Here is a 19,604-nt window from a genome sequence, read left to right as displayed (position 1 = left end):
CAGCAATGTGATGATTAAATGTTGCAAACGCTGCAGGCCATGTGCCTCCCTCCTCCTCCTCCTCCTCCTCCTCCCCACGCCATCTTCAGATGGCAATGGGAGAGGCCTTGGCCGGGTCTATGACTACGACGACGACTACGAGTGGTACTACGGCGTGGACTGGGACTGGGACTGGGACTGGGACTCTCGGCCAAGTGCAAGTCCAAGTCGAAGTCGCGGCTTAATTAGCGTAGAAATGGGCGCAGCCAGAGACATGCATCAAATAGTTGCAACAACAACAGCAGCAAAAGGAGGAGGAGCCGCAGCAGCAGTAGCAGGTTCTGTTCAGTGATCTGTCATTGGGAGGGGCGACTCCGACAACAACTAAAAATAGTTGCACACGTGCATGAATTTTGGACTATTAGACGTAATAGTGGCTGAACGCATCATAATTTACCTTGACATTTAGACCAATGTCTGCGCATGCCAAAGATAATTGCCAATAGCAACATTCAGCAGGCAACAAGAGCAACAACATGCAACAGGCAACAGGCAACAGCATGCAGGCAGAACTATGCAAATGCTTGGCTTACACGCCTGCATTTTGATTATGTTAACTATTTATAGCCGGGCGAGTGTGGCAGCAACATTCCAGCAACATTTTGCGCAGCGCACGGCACACGAGGATGAGTCACAGTTGCAACAGCAACAGCAGCATCAGCAGCAGCAGCAGCAGGCACTGCCGCAGAGGGGATAATCATATCGATATGCCTAATTAGCTGGAACAGCGTCCAGTAACTGTTCCACTGGCCAATCCGATATCTCCTTTGGGGACTGGGCAAACAGGTGGCAGAAGGCCTCCTGAAGGTCAGCCACATTCCGCTCTGCAGTACTGCGCGCCCGCGCCCGCGCCCTCGCCCGCTCCCGATCCAGGGCTAGCTGCAACACCGTTCGATTTCTGTGTCTGTATTTTGTGCCGCAATTAAAATATATGTATATCTGAGATTGGCGCCCCAAAAAAAAGCTGAGTGCTGATAAAAAGGCAAGCAAATGGTACTCCTTGGGTATTGTTTTGATTTCAAAAGACGATAATATGAATTTTCGAATCTAAAGTTCCACATCTATATAAATCTGATGGCAACCATCGATCTGTTTTCAATAGTTTTTTGTACTTTTTTGGGCTACTAAGAACAAGCCGACACCGGCATCAGCAACAACATTAAAACGAAAATGAAAACTGGACGCATGCGCCACAGCCTCGGAGACTGCCGCTGCCACCGAAGCTGACGCTGACGCTGACGCCGACGCACCATTCAAGGCGGCCGGCGGGCAAATGTTTTTGGTTTTTGGTTTTCGGTTTCGGTTTTGGTTTATGTTTTCGTGTTTTCGTTCGAGCTGGTCTGCTATGCCATGCCATGCTATGCTATGCGGCGGCTCTGTCTTTGGGTCTGGCTCTGGCTCTGACGCTGGCCCCGGCTCTCTGGCCAACTTGGGGCAACCTTTAAAAGAATGCGGACTTGCCAGTAGTAGACACACACACACACACACATACACACACACACACACACACACATACACCAGCAGCAGCACACACATGGATATGTAGGCGCATGGTAGATAGGCCATATCGCAGCATATTTATATGTATGTGTATGTGTAAGCATGTATATGTTGGGTACATAAGGTACATGCACTAAAAAAATAACTCAAAAAGCTTGTGGCAACAAAAGGTAACAACTCTGCTTGTCCCGTGCTGCCCCGTGATAATGCTGCCCCAAGTGGTGGGGTGTTCAAGCAGTTGATGGAATGCTTAAAGTGGGGTATTTCTTGTAAGAGAAATCTATCATTTTGGAACCTTTTTGGCTCTGGGAGAACTTTACACCTTTCTACCATCCCACCTTTATCCATTATCTATAATGATCCCATATATGTACATATGTACTATCTCCCTAGAGTGCATCCTTTTCTCTCCATTGACTACCCTCTGTGTACACTTTGTACACTCTCCTTGGCTGCTGAAACTCTTCTGGCAACCCGTTGGGCAATGCCAATCCATTGCTGCAATTGTTGGGGGGATCATCTGAATGTGTGTGTGTGTGTGTGTGTGTGTGTGTGTGTGTTGCCAGGCTGGCACATGCCACAGCTGTGGCAAGCAACCTCTGCTTGTTTACAGGAATTTTACAACTCTGCAGCGGCTATTGCTTCGACTCTGGCTCTGCCTCTGTGGCTCTGGTTCTCTAGCAGCACTTTGAAGGAGAGTGGATCATACTAAAAGCCGGGGAAAATGTGGTTATTACTTATTAAGAAAAGAAGAAAAAAGGAACGTGGAACGAGGACGATGCTGCTGCTGTTCGCAAATTAAAATAAAATTAAGTGCACAGAAATATGCGACGGGGCCATCGGCTTAGCCTTGTCCTTGTCCGACTGAAAGGCAGTTTAAAAAATAGTTTAGCAATCGTCAGCCCCGAAGAGACGGAGAGTCACGTTTTCGCTACGCGCCACCTCACATCCCTAGCCGCATACCCCATCCCCTCATCCTCCCATCCTTCCATACTCCATCGTGTGGAGAGTCCACATCCACATCCACGATGATATGACGATCGTCATGCGGTAATGAGCCAAGTGAAGTTCTTGGAATCGCGCCAGCGGCGCGTCCTTGAAACTGGTTTCCTCCCATAAACAAGACGGCCATTTGAGCTCTTGGGCTTCCACTTTGACTATAACTCTGACGACTGCGACTGCGATTGCGACTCCGACTATTACTATGACTACCACAGCGACAACGATACTGATTCCAATTCCGATTCCATCTCCTACTATCATACGACGATGGCCATTAAAATTTTGCACTATTAATTAGAGGCACACATCCACATCCACATCCACAGGCACAAGCGAAATTTATGGCAACGACCTCGGTGACCAATTAAATGCACATTACGACAACATATTGTTCGGGATCTAAGGTTCTGCCACATCCTCTATAGCCATGGCTAAAAGCGTCTATAAAAATCAGGCAGACAAGGTTCAAAGCGTCTGATAAAATTAGCAAAGTTATGGCTGCACAGTAGCCAAAGCAACCCAAGGAATTGGCGGTGATATCCGCTTCATTGGCCTTGGAGTCCCAGACAGAGACAGTGGTCATGGATTGGACGACAAATAATTGAAATAGCTGAAGATTTGATTGCTTAATGATGGTCATATGGCTGATTGAAGGTTCCCTAGGAATCGATACACATCGAGGAGCATGCAAATCATTTACTATTTATAAATGATAAATGGATAGTAGGGGACTGTGTTATCTATAACAAATCGATACACTAAGCCCACTAATCGGAGCTACACCACTGTGCCACACACAGAACATCCCAATGCGTCCCGTCTGCAGATGCACACGCAAATGTCACATCAATTAGCGGAGACTGGGGCTGGGACTGGGACTGGGACTGGGGATGGGAATAGGACTGGGACTGGGTGAATGTTGCAGCTGGCTGTTAACTGTTGACTGTCGTATAAAACATCAAATTAGCTTTGACCATAGCCTGGCTAATTTGAAAAGTACAAGGCAGTTGCCTGACTCCAGCTGTGGTCTCTGCTGCTTCTGATGATGGTTTAGTGCGTGGTTCAGTGCTCGCCCGCCCGTCCACCCACACCCACTCGGCAGCTGTTGGCTGACCTTCAGTGCCCTCCCCTTGCGCCCTGGTTCAATCCATACACTAATCAGAGGCAGAGTGGCAGCGAGTGGAAGTGTACCGCAAATATTGTGTGACACATGCCGCAAGCAACAGTAAACATAAATAAATAATGGTTGAAAACAAAAAGAGTAAGCAGACACACAGTACACACAAATGTTTGCACGGCTTGTTATTTTTTGTGGGCTTTATTGCTGGTAATCACCTTTGAGGCGTTTATTGAACCGATAAGCCAGCCAGCCAGCCAGCCAGCGATCGGGGGTTCGGCGTTGGCGGCGCCTCCCCTCATTAGCATATGGGGGAAGTGTCTGAGTCGTCGGTGCCGACTGATAAGATTGATAAGCCACTTGTCACTGCCCTGCCTGTCACTACGATTATACACTCATACAAATCTTTATAGAGAACTATAAATAGATCTATAGAGTACTACCAGTATAGCTGTTGAGCCATAAAATAAATTATTGGTATAAATAGAGCCCATCGGAGATCCTTTACTCGTAGATTCTGAGATTCGTTTGCTTCCGCAACGGAAAAGTGTGATGACTGATGAATACTCGTATGTTGCATATGGAAGTTGGAATGCCCCGAAAAATCATGCCCCAGAAAGTAGGAAATCGATCGTTAAGCATCAGCAACACTTTGCATTGCTTTTTTGGCCAATTCCCACTCGAGGCGCCGCCGGAGCTGCAATTTGTGTTAATTATACGCTCCGTTGAACGAAAAAAAAGCAAGGGAATGTCGATTTGGGGAATTGCAGACAAATTTAGGTTTTTGGGTTGTCAGCTTTTCTTTTTGCTTCCCTCCCGAAAATTAACCCACAATTTTGTGTGCACTCCTCCTACAATTGCAGCAACCACGTAGCATGCGTCTCTTCAAAACGCGCAAATCTACGGACACCTACAGCACCTTACAGCAGCCGCAAAAGTCGCAGCAGCTACAGCAACCGGAGAACAGCAACAGCAGCAACAATTGTCCGAGCATCATTAGGAACAGCAACAACAGCAGCAAGAGCAACACACGCGCAACATGCAGCAACCGATTGAACAAGAGCATTGTGAGCAGCACCGCGATATCCTCGTCTCTGCCTGATCTGCACGACAAGTCTCCCGTGATGATCCTCAGCTGCACCACGCTGGCCAGCAATGGGGCGGTGTCCACTGCAGCATCGGCCACATCTGGCGGCAATCTGCAACAGCCGCAACAGCAACAGCAGCAGCAGCCGTTACGCACGGCCACGCCCACATGTCTATTAACCGGACGCCAGACGCCATCGGGCATATCAGTGATGTCGCTGCAAGAGGCCAACACCTTGCACCGTCAACAGCAACAACAGCAGCAGCCCACAATCTATGTGCCCATGCCACAAAAGTCGGGTAACACTTCGTCGGCCACACTTCTCCTCAGATACGACAGCAGCAACAGCATTGCCTCCATCCAGCAGCAGCAGCAGCAGCAACATCATGCCGCCCAGTACCAGCAATATGTGGCACAGCGACTGCATGCGGCCTCCAGCAGCTGCCTGTACGAGAAGGGGGCGGGGGCAGGAGGACCAGCACCAGGACCAGGAATTGCAGGCAGCCACAAGAGCAGATCTCTGACTCCAAATGGTGAGTAGAGAGCAGAAAACAGACAACACTCGAAACACCCCGAAAAACACTGTCCACTAATTTTTATTACGACCCAAACAATATTTGTGGTAAGTGACGGCAATCGTTCAGCTTCCAGTGGCAATCGGACAGCGGAGAGACGGCATCTCCAAGGTAGCCTAGTCCTTCGAGGACACACAGCTTTCTGGCCGTGTGGCTGGGGACACTGTGTAGCAAGTGCGTCGTGGCGTCGTGCTCCTGCATACTGATGAACCATCGACTGTTCTTGTCGCACACATTGAGCAGACCCAGCCAATGGCCCCGCTGCTCCGACAGCTCCTGCACCTGCCACATGCTGCAGTTGCTGTTGGCTCCAAGCTCCAGGCGGAGTCCCCCCACGGCATAAAGCATCTCCCGCTCGTGTTGCAAGCACAGCCAGCGGCTGTGCAGGATGAGCCGCATGGAGCGGGGCAGGCTCTGCCACATGTTTTGCAGTTGGGGGCTCCACAGCTCAGGCTGCGGCTGTTGCTGCAGTTGGAGGCGCCTCAGAGTCCTAGCAAAGTCAAAGGTCAGTCGGCCGTCCAGGCGGCTCGAGCGGCGCAGGTGCCAGTAGAATCCCATCCAGAGCTGCAGTTTGAGGGGATTGCTGGGTCTCAGCTGCTCCTGCAGCTCCAAGAGACTTCGCCCCTGCCTCAGAGCCTGCGTCCAGGGCATGTTCCACGCCAGACGCTGCTGCTGCTCGGGCTCCAGGGCGTGGCTCATCCGCAAGGTCCACCAATCGAAGTCCGAGATGCTGCCATTCAGATGGCGGAGCACCAGTCCGGTCAGAGTTCCGTACAGATCCCAGTTGAAGGTCGCCTTGGCGGAACCAAAGAGCAGTACGATTCCCATCAGCACTTCGATGGGGGGGAGATGTCCAACCATTTTGGTGGAAAATTGCAATCCAACTGTTCTGAGAATTGTCTTATTCGTTGAGTTTTGGGGACTCTCACTCTTATCGGCAACTTATCACTTGTCCAGCATTATCTCTGGGGACCCTTCCGCGCTGAACCTTCCCGCAGAGAGCGGCTAATGAACCCGATTCGTTTCCTTATTCTTCCGTAGGTCACCTTCCCGACTACAAGTTGGTCACAGCCGTGCCGGTTGTTGTCCTGGACGATGAGCAAAAGCCCGGATCTATACCAGTCGCCGAAATGAGCCAAAATAGAAACAGCTACAGCGGCAGCAGCAGCAGCAACAATGACGTCAGCAACAGCTCCACGACTGGCTCCCTCGCCAGCACCACGCGGAACGGTAAGTACTGCCCAAAAATAGAAATATAAATAGAATGAATCCCCAAATCCCTTGGCATTTATTTCCCCCATCAATTGCTGGCTCTGGCGGCGCCTCGATGGCCATCAAAATGGGATTTCATCTGCTGCTGGCGGAGGCTATTCATGGGGGAACTTCCCCATAAATTATGCCACGCTCTAAGAGAGCGTCAACGAAGAATTTAGGGCTAATGTTAAAGCATATTTTAATTGAAACAATTAACTTTCCATTTTCCACCCCCCATTCGATGGAGAACCAGTGGCGGCGGAGGCGATGGCTTCCGTGTTTAGCGGAGGGGAAATCAGCACAAATCAGTTTGCAATTGTCATCGATACGTCGCGACGTATGCGTCGTATGCGTCGTATGAGGGACTACTCTGAAATACCGTATCGACCCGATTTCGCATCAATGAGCGCCGCTGCCACTGCCGTTGTCGTTGTCGTTGTCGTCGCTGTAATGCGAGCCGATGATATGTCTGCAACTGGAATTTGTATTGTTTCCAGATCGAAGGCAGACGCAGCCAGCCCGCCGGCGCAAGCTGTGGTCTCGCCTGGGGTGGAGAGGTGGAGCTATAAGTGGAGCCCCTGCCACCAAAAAGCCAAGCGACCAAGTGTGACAAAGCCGGGCATTATGCGCCATTTGGCTGCCATTCCCTGCAGTTCCGTTCGAGTCACTTGGGCCGCGGGGGTGCAGTAGTCCATTGATTCTCATAAAGAGTGCCCTGTTATGTGATTGTGGGTGGAGTTTTGGGAGCGACTTAAAAGTGCGGGCTCATCAAGCATTAAGTTTATAGAAAATAGCTACAGGAAGTAGCTTGATGAAAGGTGCGGAAATTATGGGAAAATCAACATCATCTCGATATGCATTGTGGAAAGCGGGCTGTGGTCTTTTCCCGCATCAAGCTTTTTTTGCTGATTTTCACTTTTGCACGACTGTTCTGAAAGACCACTAATGATCTGGCGAGAGTTCTGGCAAACAACAATTCAAATAATGCCAGCAAGCACCTGCTCCCCAGTGCCAGATCTCTACGATCTCCACAGACCACAAAACCGTTTGATGATTGCATCCCCCCTCTCTCTCTCTCTCTCTCTCTCTCACACACACAGACGTTTGCCGACAAAGCGGTTAAACAGCTGCCGGCCAGAAGTTGGTCGGGGAAGGGACTAGGGGGCACAAGTTATGCCAAGCTTTATCAGGTGCAGCTGTTGAAAGATAAAGATTAATCTGGCAGTCTTGTCATCCATCTGTAAGCGTCATTCCACAGCCACAGCCAGAGGCCATCGCGATTGGCATTGCCATTGCCATGTTGCATGTTCAAGCCACATTCTATGGAGGTTCATTGAGCTTAATGCCGCACTTAATTGGTATTAATTAGGGTTTCGCCAAGTGTCTAGTGTGTGGTGCATGTGTCCACCCTCCAAGGTCAATATATTCGAATATTTATAAAGTCATAGAAATACATATACATCATACACAGATATACATATCTGAGCTGCGTAACGTAACTGCAAATTGCTTTCCTTAGAGCAAAAAGAACAAAAAGATGAGAAATCAATAAGCGCCCACTTTGAAGCCCATTCCCGTTCTCAACCAGCTGTCGGCGGGCGCGCACACTCGAACCACGATCCCCAACATAAATGCTATAATTTTCGATCCAGTTGAGGATTGAGTATCGATTTTTTTTGCAACTCCTACCGATCCGATCGATCCTCCGATCCTCCTCTTTGCTGGCGCTGCACGCATGCGCATTTATTGTGGATTATCGCTTATTACATGTTCTTCTTGACTTGATTTCTGTTGCCAAACCGATTATCGATCTCTCATTGCCTCCTCCCATTCCATTCCAGTCCATGCGGTTTCCATTCCGTTATGGGCTGCAACTTCTGCCTTGGAAGATTGGGCGAAGGAAGGAAGGAGCTCTGCTCTGCTTTGCTCTGGAATTTCTGGAGCAATCCACATCCATGTACGTGAGATATTATGTTGAATGATTTCGATTCTGATGTTGATTCGGTATGATCTCTGGCTTTGCATACATACCTATATGTATATACGAGTATACTCGTAGGTATAGTGTGTATTTTGTATCTGTATCTTTCCCATGGTTTGGCTTATGCCGAATTTCTGATGAATAGCAATTTGGATTGGGGCCTGGCATGGCTGGGCATTCTTTTGTGGTTTCCTTTGATCTCTCCTCTCAAGAAGTCGCCGTTCAGCAGTCCAAGGTCTGGCAACCCTGCCAACAGGCCGCACTATTTCTCTCTCTCTCTCTCTCTCTTCCCCCTACCACCGTTCTCTACTTGAGATGCAGTTCTAAGCTGCGGTCTCTGCCGCCTCCTCCTCGTCCTCTCAAATGGTTTTGCCTCAGCATCGCTTGCATGTCAGCCGGCAAAATTGCAACAAAGCCATCTCCGACATGGATGGGGAGGAGGAGGAGGCATGATGATGAGGAGAAGGAGGCATGAATGGAATGGAGCAGAGGAAGAGCAAACGGTTTGAAGCTGTAGCAGGCTCTTGGGGCTGGCGGGCATTTGACACCGTACTGAAAGTTAAGTGGGTGTAGAATTTGTGGCATGTGGCCGGCGGTGACTGCCACAGACATAGACGGAGACGGGGATGTAGGAGGGAGTGGGAGTGGGCTAGTGAGGCTGAATCTTGGAGTGTGGCTGAAGTTGTCATATAATTGATGCCCGCGCGCCGTTTCCTATTATTGTTTAACACTCTGCTGCTGCAGCTCCGCCTCCTCCCGATCTTCGGGCTGTGTGTGATTGCAATGGTGAAAACTTTAATCAAAGGCGAACTCGGTCAGGCCTTGGGTGGAGTTTGGAGCGGCGGCTGTCAACCTGCATTGGGTCCGCCGCCGCCACAGCCGCCTCATCATCATCCTGTCTTCCAACGCCCACACATGGCCTGTACCTGGACTCAAGGCCTGGGGCTGGGCTGCGGCTATTAAACAACTTTGGCACGAGTCAGCCAAAGGAGTCGGAGTCCACCAGAGATGGGCAAGCAAATGCCGGTTTTTTTTTTTTGATGCAGTGATTCGCAGCGAAGAAATATCTATAAGTCGTGCTTCTTCGCTTTTAAAGAGTGATATTCAGTGACCTGAGTCACCATTTCGCATCACTGCTCACCCCTCCACCACTCCATTCGCTTAATGTCGCTGATGAAAATAGTTTTGGAAATTTTATTGGTAGTGCCCGGATAATGCGATTTGAAGTCAATGGAAATGCGATGCCTAAGCCCCCCTCTCCGATCCTCCACGATCATCCCCGATCCGAGAATCTGTTGGATCACTCTCTCTCTCTCTCTTTCCATATGGCGTGCGTGAGCATGTTTTATGCTAATTGTTGGTAAATGCACCATCCTGCCCGATCCCCATCTGGTCATCTCTGTCTTGCGCCAGGCGATAAATATGGCACAAGCGCATAAATTTGTTTATTAACGAGATTTCGAGAGGAGTTTGGAAGTTCGAAGAGCGAGCATCGGATGAATGTGGATGTGTTGATTCCCTGTTTTAAGTGTTGCCAATTGCTGTTAAAGCTGAATCGTTAAAGTATTTTACGACCCTATTAGATATCCATTGGGCAATGGGCAATACGAGTCCATTCCGTGATTGGTTATGCTCTATTAGTAATTGAGGTGTGTTTAGAGCTTAATAACTGCACAGAGAGCTGTAGCTCTACCGAGGGGGTTCTAATTCCAATGGAATCTGGATAGCACTTACCTACATGTACATACGTATAGATAGTATCACGGTTGGGTGCCTCAGTATGCAGAATGAGTGTTTAAGGTTTTATGGTGTTAAGTGAATGCTGGAGAAACGCAGAGCAAGACTCGTTACTCGTTTCTTCCGTCGTTTCCGCCCTTCCGCAACGTGTCAAAAGGCTTCAACATCAGAGGAGGAGTTCGAAAGATCTTTGAAGCCGACCTCTAAGTGTGCTCCCACAGAGTGTGTGCAACCACAATGGGCTCGCCTCCATGTAATCCGATGCGTTTTTCACCAACAACAGGCACGTGGCATGGTGCCCGACCACAAGACAAGGTACAGAGGGGATGTCCAAGGGACACAATCCATATACGAGTATTGATGCCTGGACACAACATTTCTCATCTTGTGACACGGCCTGTCACTGTCACTGCCTCCCTGCCCTGCCTCCCTGCCACTGCCTCCCCGTCCAATGTCCACTGTCCACAGTCACGGCTTGTGGCGAGAGAGGCGTCGAGATTTATTGAAGTGTTATAATTAAGTTAGAAATCGCTTTCTGATTGCACGTCCTCTGTTTCCATCCTCAATCTCCATCTCTCATTGCAGTGTTCACCTGGGGCAAGCGCATGAGTCGCAAACTGGATCTGCTGAAGCGGAGCGATTCCCCCGCGTCCCACAAGTCGCACACTGATCTGCGCAGCCTCTTCCACTCGCCAACACACCACAAGAGCAGCAGCAGCAGCTTCTCAGGCCCTCCAGACTCCAAAGCATCCCCGTCACCAACTGGCGGCTATCAGAGCAGCAGCACTTTGAAGAAATGCAAATCGGGACCCATTGAGACCATCAAGCAGCGTCAGCACCAGAATCTGCATCAGAATCACCAACAGCACCAGCACCAGCAGCATACTCTGCAGGATAGCACCCAGAGCGCTCACTCCACGCCCACGCACCAGGTACATTACCAGGCGGCGGCACGCCCACAGAAGGCCCTGAAGAACTTCTTCCATCGAATCGGGTCGACGGGCATGCTGAATCATCGCTCGCACAATCTCCTGAAGGCCTCGGAGGCGGCACAACATGCCGCGCCGGCAGCGACGACGCTATACAGGAGCAGCTCCACAAGTCAGCTGTCCAGCTCCTCCTACATCAAGTGCGACGATCCCACCGAGGGCCTGAATCTCCAGCGGGAGCAGAGGGAGCAGCGCGAACAGAGACTCCCCCGAATAGCCAGCCTTAAGTCCAGCAGCTGCGACGACATCGCCAAAGTGAGCAGCTGCCTGACGGCTAGCAGCAGTAGCGGCAGTGCCGCCGTCAGCCTGGGCTCATCGCCCAGTGGAGGAGGCAGTGCCGCGGGCACTGGCACTGGGGCTGGGTCTGCTGCATCAGCACCATCTGGGGGATGCGGGGGGGGCCAGCAGGATGCGTCGCGTCGCGGGGCCTTTCCTTACGCCTTTCTGCGCTCCCGTTTGTCGGTTCTGCCGGAGGAGAATCACGGCTCGAGTGCCGGGCACCTGAAGCACCAGCAACACCAGCAGCAGCAGATGGAGCGACGGGAGCAGCTGCACCAGGAGATAGTCACCATCCTCAGTCGGTCGCCGCTGCCCCACCGCAGCTCCCCCGAGCAGCAAATGAGCAGATGTGCAACGGATGTGTCACGAAACGACAGTATCACGTCCAAGGACTGGGAACCACTTTACCAAAGATTAAGTAGTTGTCTGAGTTCTAACGAGTCCGGCTACGACAGTGACGGGGGGGTGGGCGGCGTTGGAGGGGTAAGGCCGGGCAATAATCTGAGCATCTCCGGCGGAGATACGGAATCTATTGCCTCGGGCACCCTAAAGCGCAACTCTCTAATCTCGCTCAGCTCCTCGGAGGGCGTCGGAATGGGAATGACCGCAGGATCGGGTATCCGGAACAGCAGCATCTGCAGTGCGCCCGTGTCCCTGGGCGGCTACAACTACGACTACGAGACGGAGACGATACGCCGCCGATTCCGGCAGCTGAAGCTAGAGCGCAAGTGCCAGGAGGACTACATCGGCATCGTCCTCTCGCCCAAGACGGTGATGACCAACAGCAACGAGCAGCAGTATCGGTATCTCATCGTGGAACTAGAGCCCTACGGCATGGCCCAGAAGTGAGTATTCATCGGATTCCGAAAGAAGCATTCTCTAATTTATAATTTGCAATACCTAGGGACGGTCGTCTTCGGCTGGGCGATGAGATTGTGAATGTGAACGGAAAACATTTGCGGGGCATCCAGTCCTTTGCCGAGGTACAGCGCCTGCTGAGCATCTTCGTGGACAACTGCATTGACCTGGTAATAGCCCACGACGAAATCACGACGGTCACTGACTTCTATACCAAAATCCGCATCGATGGGATGAGCACACAGCGCCATCGGCTGAGCTATGTGCAGCGCACCCAGAGCACAGATAGCCTGGCCAGCATGCAGAGCCTCCAGCTGCAGCAAGATGGAGAGCGGCAGGGGCAGAGGGAGCCGGAGAATGGGGGTGAGGACCAGTGCGACGCCCGATCGATAGTCAGTGTAAGCACACTGCCCACGCCAATGCCCCTGATGCAGCACCGACGGAGCTCTACGCCCCGCCACTCGCTGGACGTGAGTGCGCCGGAGCACGAGCTGTTGCGACGACGGGCGCGCAGCTCCTCAGGTCAGCGCTCTAGCTTGGTTCTAACACCGACACCGCTCTTTAACAGCAGCAGCAGCAGCTGCTCCTCCTCACCTAACCACCACCACCAGTCGAGCGATAATCTCGACGAGAACGTGTCATACACGCCCGTCTACGCGAATCGAGCGGCGAGCGTGTGCGTGGCCTCATCGCTGGCGGACGACGAGAAGTGGAAGCTGCTGGCCCGCAAGCGGTGCTCGGAGGGCGCCGCCCTGCCCCCACCCGGGTCGCCCGGTGGCCCCCAGCAGCAGTTTGGCCAGCGCACCCACTATGCCCGCAACTCGATTAACTTGGCCAACTCGCACTACCGCTCGTTGCGGTTCGCTCACTCGCGGCTCAGCTCGTCACGGCTGAGCCTGTTCATGCAAACGCCACCTAACAATCTAACCGAGGGAGTGGGAGCACCCTCTAGCCCCCAAACAACTGCAACAACTGATCTCACTAATATCCAGACGCAGCAGCAGCCGCAGCCGCAGCAACATCCACAACAACACCACCAATCACTATACATCAAGCACACGCCAAAGAGCGTCTCACTATCCTCGCCTAATCCATATCTTAATGCCTCATCTCCACCAGCCTCGGTATCAGCGGCAGGATTGGGAACAGTAGTAGTCAATACCGGATCATCTCTGGCACCTCCTGCCGCCGCTCTAATGCATCATCGCCCATCGCTGCCGGTGGCCAAGCTAACCATTCGCGACGAGGAAATGGCCGAGGTCATCCGAGCCTCCATGAGCGAGGGTGAGAATCGTTAACCCCAAATAACCCAAATGTCGTCAATTGGTCCTCATACAAAGTAGAGAACTTTTATTGATCAAAGATCCATTCCATTTTCCAGGCAGTGGACGCTGTACTCCAAAGACCATTACATTCTTCAAGGGTCCGGGGCTGAAGTCCCTGGGCTTCAGCATTGTGGGAGGACGCGACTCGCCCAAGGGGAATATGGGCATCTTTGTGAAGACAGTGTTTCCATCGGGACAGGCTGCAGACGATGGCACCTTACAAGCGGGTAAGTGTGGAAGATCCAATCAAATTGAAATTTCAATATCTGAATATGTCCCTCCTACAGGCGATGAGATTGTGGAGATCAATGGCAACTCTGTGCAGGGCATGAGTCACGCCGAAACCATAGGGCTATTTAAGAATGTACGAGAGGGCACCATTGGCCTGAAGATCTTGAGAAGAAAGTAAGTAGGAATCTACAATATATGAAAGAGTTCTAACTAAATAAATGTCTTTCTTTTCAGACTGCAGAAAGCTAAATCTATGGGCACGTAGGGCTTGCATCTTGCTCATAGTAGAACCACTAGTTAATAGCTAATAGACCGTTTTTGTTTTTGGAATCCCATACCTGTAATACCTGAATCTGGATAACCTGCTTTGTTTAAGCAAGTTAAATGTAAATTTCAGCAACTAACTTCTTTTTTTTGTTATCGTACAAAGAACTATTCATATAGTTGACTCTTATAGGTACTAGAATCCCATAAATATAGTATGTAAGAAATTGTACGGAGTTACAATATAAAATTATTACCTACCTAGACTATGCTAAGCTTCGTAACGTTGTACAAGTTCATGAATATAAATATATTTACTTTAGAAGTCTAGTGGACTATTATTGGAGCTGTTCTCTGCAATAATTGCCGCTGTATAGCCAAGAAGTTGCGTGCAGAGAAAAACGAGTATTTTAATTTCTAGCATAGAAAAAACGTCGGGCGCTATATCGCGGGCAAATAGGGCCAGATGGGCGAAAGATTGCACTATTAACGAAGCTGGGCACTTAAAATTTCGATATGAATCATCTTTCGTAATTTCCTAATTTAAAAAACAAATTTGGTGCACATATATTGTAATTCTTTGTGACATAGGTATAATGATTCAGCTTTCATCCTTGACTATCAGTCTTTGCTTTTTCACAAAGTGCTCTATGCGATTCTCCAGGCTCTCTGCAAAAAGATTCAATTAGCTTGTTGCGAAAATACACACTGTGCAATTTCCGGAAAACACTCACCACAGCGTTTTCGCTCTAGGAGAGGCTGATATTCCCGCGGTTTGACAGAGTCCTGTAAGAGGATGACCTGCGCTGTCACACGTTCTTTTATGTGGTAGTTTTTTTCCAAGAGGTGCTCCAGTTGTTGGAGAACATTTCGTATCATAGTGCTCTTCACACTGAACTCCGTCCACTCGCATTGGATGTTCTCGATAAGCTTCTCCAAGTTCTCTTCGTTGTAAATCCAACTTGTAATATCTTTTTCCTCCGCAGGACTTTCGGAGCTTTCCACATCCATTGCGGAAGTGTCCATGGCCTCGTCATCCTCAGCACCATCAGCTGGAAGGTTTACTTTCCTCGTCGTCGTGTCTCGAAAATTACAATGGAACAGATTCAACGGCAAACCAAGAGCAGGTGTGTACTGAGGTTTGCACGGATTAGTTTCCACATCGAGAAGGTCGCTGACAATACGAGGCAGCTCCCTTCGCTGTCCCACGAGCAGCAGCACGGCCATGATGCATCTTATCTGATGCCAGAGGAAGGCATTTGCTTGGATCTCCAGATAATACATATCATAGCCTATTGATTGACGAAATCAATGAAATCCTTAAAAATGAAATAGCAGAGCCTCATATATTTACCTGAATTGTTTAACATTTCCACGCAGGGCTCAACACGAGCTGCCTGTAGATTCCTTATAAATTTCGTGACTCCATTGTGCACATCCATTTTGCAAAAGTTCCTAAAGTCAGAATGTCCAACCAGCAGCTTACAGGCTTCCCGCATAGCTTCAATGTCCAGGTCACCCTTGGGGAAGTAGTAGCGATAGCTACGCGAGGTGCAATCAAAGCGAGCACTGTATACAGGGCTCCGGAGCGGCATCCACGCCACACATTGAATGTTCTTGGGCAGCACCCGGTTAAGAAGGCCACAGTAGTCGATTTCGGATGACAGGGAAGCAGGCTCCAGCTGAGTGTCAGGCGTATGTTTGCTGCGCAAATCTATAGAAATCACCTGGCAGAAGGCGCTTACTTCCTTGTCCGTGCGTCCACAGCGATGATAGTTGGATGTGGCACGGGATTCGATGAGACAAGTGCGCGTCAGGGCGCGAAACAAATGCGACTCTGTTCTCAAACAGGACGAAATAATGCTAATTGGTCACAAACAGAAATAGACCACCCACCAATGGTATCGTTGGAATCCTCCTGGCAGGCGAAACCCTGGTAGTCCCATCCAAAGTAGGTCAGTTTCAGCAAAACATGACGCTGGTGCGCGCTGAAAGGTGAAGTTTTAGTGCAATCTCGCATTGAATTCTTCATTTGGGGGCCACTTACATACTCCAATCGAACTTACGTTGCTTCTTAACCTTGCCTGAATGTGTCGTTGTCTCCTTGGGAGCTGTAGCGGTGGCCGCCGTCTCTTTACCCAACAATTCTGCATATTCCGCATTACTTCTATCATGCTCCGTTAGTTTCTTGTGCAGAAGATTTCTCAGCTGAAAGTTGTACGCCTCCAGTTGGACTATTTTATCAATTAGCTCCGTTTGACTGAGTTCTCCCAAAGCCTCTCGCGACAAACCCTTTTGGCGCTTATTTATGACCACCTTTCTGTCATTTGTTGCACTCATGTTGTCCGTAAGTAAAAAGTAAACAAAACGGCACGTGCGATTTGGCGATTGGGAGGAATATGTAACATAGAACTTGAATTCGTCAGTATATTTACGGTATATTTTTTAAATGAGACGGTATGTTTCGGTATGTTTCTGACGGTCGGTCACACTGATATCAACAATCCTAGAATGAAAATTCAGGTGCGTAAATCGTGAAAGTAATAAGATATTTACAGAATAAAATACCAACAAAATGGCGTGCCCGATCCTGCGACGAAAAAGCAAGTCGTTTTTTTGAATGGGCTACAGAAAAGGGTATGGACAACAGGCACAAAGAGTCAAGGAAAATTGCAAGGTTCGTACGAACCTCACCTGGCGTGTGAGGACAATCAGCTTTTTATCTTCAAGGTATATTGGGCAAAAAGGGTGGCTTTTACCTTGCATGCGTTGCTTTTCTGGGCCGTTTTGCCTCTTGTCCATACCCTCTTTTTCCTTCCATTATGTAGCTAATGTAGACTCCACATACTCTTCCAATCCCCATTTGCTGTTCTAGTCGCGCAGCATCTGAAGGTGAAGGACACAGTACGAAGAAGGACATCAAGGACAGGACAGGACCCACGATGGACACGTGCAATCACAAGGTCGACAGCGAGAATCACAACTGTGACATGAGCTCCCCTCCCTCGTCATCGCCACTGTGCTACGCCAGTCTGAATGTGCTGCCTGACGAGATTCTCGAGTTCATCTTCACCTACCTACCACCCTATGGGGATCTGGAGCACTGCAGCATCGTGTGCAAGCGCTGGCATGGCATTGTAAAGAGTGAGTATGCACGCAGTGTGGCTGCGATCGATAAAGAGCTTCTCTAGCCTCACCTATTCTTCCCCCTATTGATCCCCAGATCTCGTGCGCCGCTCGAAGTTCAACCTCGAGAAAGGCCTGACCGACTTTCGACTGCGTTGGGAGGTTTTCTCGCCACAAACGGCCGCCGCCGCGAGTACCTCACCCGTAGCCTTTATCGCTGGACGGTTTGCCCACTCGGCGGTGCGCCAGCGCAACTCCATGTATGTTTTCGGCGGCGGATCCACTTCGGACACCACCTTTAACGATCTTTGGCGCTTTGATCTGACTCACATGCGCTGGGCAAGGCCTGTAGCAACGGGCACGTATCCCTCGCCCAAGGGCAGTGCCTCCATGGTGGCCTGGAAGGATCAACTCGTGCTCTTTGGCGGCTGGCGTTATCCCTCGCTGCATCCGCCGTATCAGCCGTGGTGCCTGTTCGATGAGTTGCACTACTACGATCTAGGAAAGAATCGCTGGCTTTTGAGGAACACTATGCCCTGTCCGCCGCCCATGGCTGGCCACTCGGCCACGGTGCATGGCGACCGCATGGTTGTGTTCGGTGGCTATCAGATCACGGACGATGTAAACATCAACTCCAACGACACTTGGGTTCTGGACTTGCCCGAGCAGCGCTGGTGGCAGCCGCTGTTCGTGGGCAATACGCGGCCCAGTGCGAGGTATGGACAAATCCAGATCGAGTTGGGCAAGAATCACCTCCTTGTCGTGGGCGGCTGTGGCGGAGCCAATCGGGTCTACACGGATGCCTGGCTGCTGGACATGACTAGAGATGTGTGGTCTTGGAAAACGCTGACCGTGCGCAACAAGCGATTCGGGGCCGTCCACATGTGGTGCAATCCTGGCTGCAAGGTTAACAACTACCTCGTAGTGGTGGGACCGTCGCCCAACATGCCCCAAGACTTTCAAATGATGAAGCAGAGTCGAGTTCCTGTGGTCGGTGGACGTGGCCCGCCGCCCCCCAATCCTCACCAAAACATGCCGCAGCGGGGCCAACGAATCCTAATGCCGGAGCGCCGGCTGGCTGGAGGCTTGGGAGGCGGCTTGGGTCAAAATCGAGTAAATCGCATTGGAGCAGGAGGAGGAGCGGGCGGGGCTCTGGCTCCGCAAGAACAGTATTTGGCCAATCGACGGGCCATTCTCAACCAACATATGCAGCAGGCGCAGCAGTTCATGCACAACAATAATGTAAACAACAACAACAACAATAGTTATCAGCCACGATCCGGACGTTTGAGTGATTTGCATGCTCCTCCAGCTCCGGCTGCCGCCGCCGCAGCTCCTTCCCCACCCTCACCGCCAGTACGACCCCCCTCCCTGGCCGCAGCCGATGGGGATGTGGATGCAGCCCAGCGTCTTCAGCGCAATCTGGCCCTGCGATGCCGGGACAATGAGCCTAGATTACCCAAACGATTTGATGAAATGTACGAGGTAAGTGCACAAATACGACACTATTTGGAACATCCGAAACTTAATGCACAATTTCCGCACAGGATCCCTTCCGTATGGCCGCCTTCAACGTGCCGACACGGTCACGCAGCGCTTCGCGAGACCACAATGAACGCATCCGACGCATGGAGGAGAAGATGAACGCCATACGCAACTCGCGGCGAAGTGCACCCGCAGCCGCCCAGGTGGAGCCGCAGCCGTTGCGTGCCCCCTCACCCAAGCGACTGCGCTGCAATGTACAATCCCTCTTCGTTTGCGACATCTCAGGCATACTCAGCAGCAGCGAACCCGCCCTAGACTGGGTGGAATACAAGAACTTTGGTGTTCTCCGGGGAGCCCCCGACCGCCTCATCCTGTCTAGCCTCATTGCCGGCAATGGCGAGCTGATCCTGTTCGGTGGCGTCCACAAGGAGACCCTCACAGACATCACACACCACGTGTCCAATTCCATACACTTTCTGAGTTTTCCCCGTGATATTATTTAAGCTCGGACCGGGGCCCGGCCAGCCATACTACAGCAGACACGATAGCTATGTCTATGTCTATGTCCTCCCCTCCTGACCTAAACCTAAGTTATAGGTAACAGCCAATGCTGCTGCCACACCAAACTCCTTCAAAGAAGTTCGGGCGAAGTTTATTGAGACCATATATTGAGTGTAATGGATGAGTTGTATGATTAAACATGGTTACCTACTTAAATTAAAGTATCCTCAATATGTTACCTTAGCCCGACTTCA

At 50.7% G+C, this 19,604-nt stretch overlaps 4 protein-coding genes across 5 annotated transcripts in view; 2 read left to right on the top strand and 2 right to left on the bottom strand.

The window, feature by feature from the left end:
• Positions 1 to 14,537, top strand: part of LOC6601638 — a 39,969-nt gene extending 25,432 nt beyond the window's left edge. The window contains exons 3-9 of one of the 2 annotated variants that reach the window (XM_026985806.1): positions 4,522 to 5,278; positions 6,362 to 6,550; positions 10,878 to 12,405; positions 12,465 to 12,940; positions 13,800 to 13,970; positions 14,031 to 14,148; positions 14,209 to 14,537. In XM_026985806.1, the coding sequence (XP_026841607.1) occupies positions 4,534 to 5,278; positions 6,362 to 6,550; positions 10,878 to 12,405; positions 12,465 to 12,940; positions 13,800 to 13,970; positions 14,031 to 14,148; positions 14,209 to 14,239 (3,258 nt within the window). In that variant the 5' untranslated portion in view covers positions 4,522 to 4,533 and the 3' untranslated portion in view covers positions 14,240 to 14,537. Of the gene's footprint in view, positions 1 to 4,521; positions 5,279 to 6,361; positions 6,551 to 10,877; positions 12,406 to 12,464; positions 13,703 to 13,799; positions 13,971 to 14,030; positions 14,149 to 14,208 lie in introns of both variants that reach the window. The other variant, XM_026985805.1, reaches the window with a different exon arrangement.
• On the bottom strand, positions 5,338 to 6,253 carry LOC6601639. Its single transcript, XM_002026606.2, has one exon. It carries the CDS (start codon positions 6,179 to 6,181, stop codon positions 5,345 to 5,347), a length of 837 nt encoding a protein of 278 aa, XP_002026642.1. The 5' UTR covers positions 6,182 to 6,253; the 3' UTR covers positions 5,338 to 5,344.
• A 235-nt stretch (positions 14,538 to 14,772) lies between the features above and the next one.
• Positions 14,773 to 16,610, bottom strand: LOC6601637 (tRNA pseudouridine(38/39) synthase). The gene is made up of 5 exons (XM_026985809.1): positions 16,286 to 16,610; positions 16,135 to 16,226; positions 15,593 to 16,075; positions 14,973 to 15,530; positions 14,773 to 14,907 (listed from the first exon to the last, which is right to left on the bottom strand). The coding sequence occupies exons 1-5, from the start codon at positions 16,576 to 16,578 to the stop codon at positions 14,840 to 14,842; spliced, it is 1,494 nt and encodes a 497-aa protein (XP_026841610.1). The 5' UTR covers positions 16,579 to 16,610; the 3' UTR covers positions 14,773 to 14,839.
• Positions 16,611 to 16,791: 181 nt separating this feature from the next.
• LOC6601636 (F-box only protein 42) lies at positions 16,792 to 19,588 on the top strand. The gene is made up of 4 exons (XM_026985812.1): positions 16,792 to 16,915; positions 17,114 to 17,382; positions 17,462 to 18,849; positions 18,912 to 19,588. The coding sequence occupies exons 1-4, from the start codon at positions 16,878 to 16,880 to the stop codon at positions 19,350 to 19,352; spliced, it is 2,136 nt and encodes a 711-aa protein (XP_026841613.1). The 5' UTR covers positions 16,792 to 16,877; the 3' UTR covers positions 19,353 to 19,588.
• The last annotated feature ends 16 nt before the right edge of the window (positions 19,589 to 19,604 follow it).

Source organism: Drosophila persimilis, unplaced genomic scaffold, assembly GCF_003286085.1.
Source record: "Drosophila persimilis strain 14011-0111.01,24,50 unplaced genomic scaffold, DperRS2 tig00000002-arrow-pilon, whole genome shotgun sequence".
NCBI lineage: Eukaryota > Metazoa > Arthropoda > Insecta > Diptera > Drosophilidae > Drosophila > Drosophila persimilis.
This window is presented reverse-complemented; position numbering and strand designations above follow the sequence as displayed.

What these genes read in the sequence shown, in the direction of transcription:
- LOC6601637 (XM_026985809.1), bottom strand. Translation starts at nt 16,578, where the DNA reads ATGAGTGCAACAAATGACAGAAAGGTGGTCATAAATAAGCGCCAAAAG. An exon ending in GGAAATGTTAAACAATTCAG is followed by an intron (nt 15,531 to 15,592) that starts GTAAATATATGA and finishes GTCAATCAATAG; the next exon opens with GCTATGATATGTATTATCTG. An exon ending in CCTAGAGCGAAAACGCTGTG is followed by an intron (nt 14,908 to 14,972) that starts GTGAGTGTTTTC and finishes ATCTTTTTGCAG; the next exon opens with AGAGCCTGGAGAATCGCATA.
- LOC6601636 (XM_026985812.1), top strand. Translation starts at nt 16,878, where the DNA reads ATGGACAACAGGCACAAAGAGTCAAGGAAAATTGCAAG. An exon ending in CTGGCATGGCATTGTAAAGA is followed by an intron (nt 17,383 to 17,461) that starts GTGAGTATGCAC and finishes ATTGATCCCCAG; the next exon opens with ATCTCGTGCGCCGCTCGAAG. An exon ending in GATTTGATGAAATGTACGAG is followed by an intron (nt 18,850 to 18,911) that starts GTAAGTGCACAA and finishes ATTTCCGCACAG; the next exon opens with GATCCCTTCCGTATGGCCGC.
- LOC6601639 (XM_002026606.2), bottom strand. Translation starts at nt 6,181, where the DNA reads ATGGTTGGACATCTCCCCCCCATCGAAGTGCTGATGGGAATCGTACTG.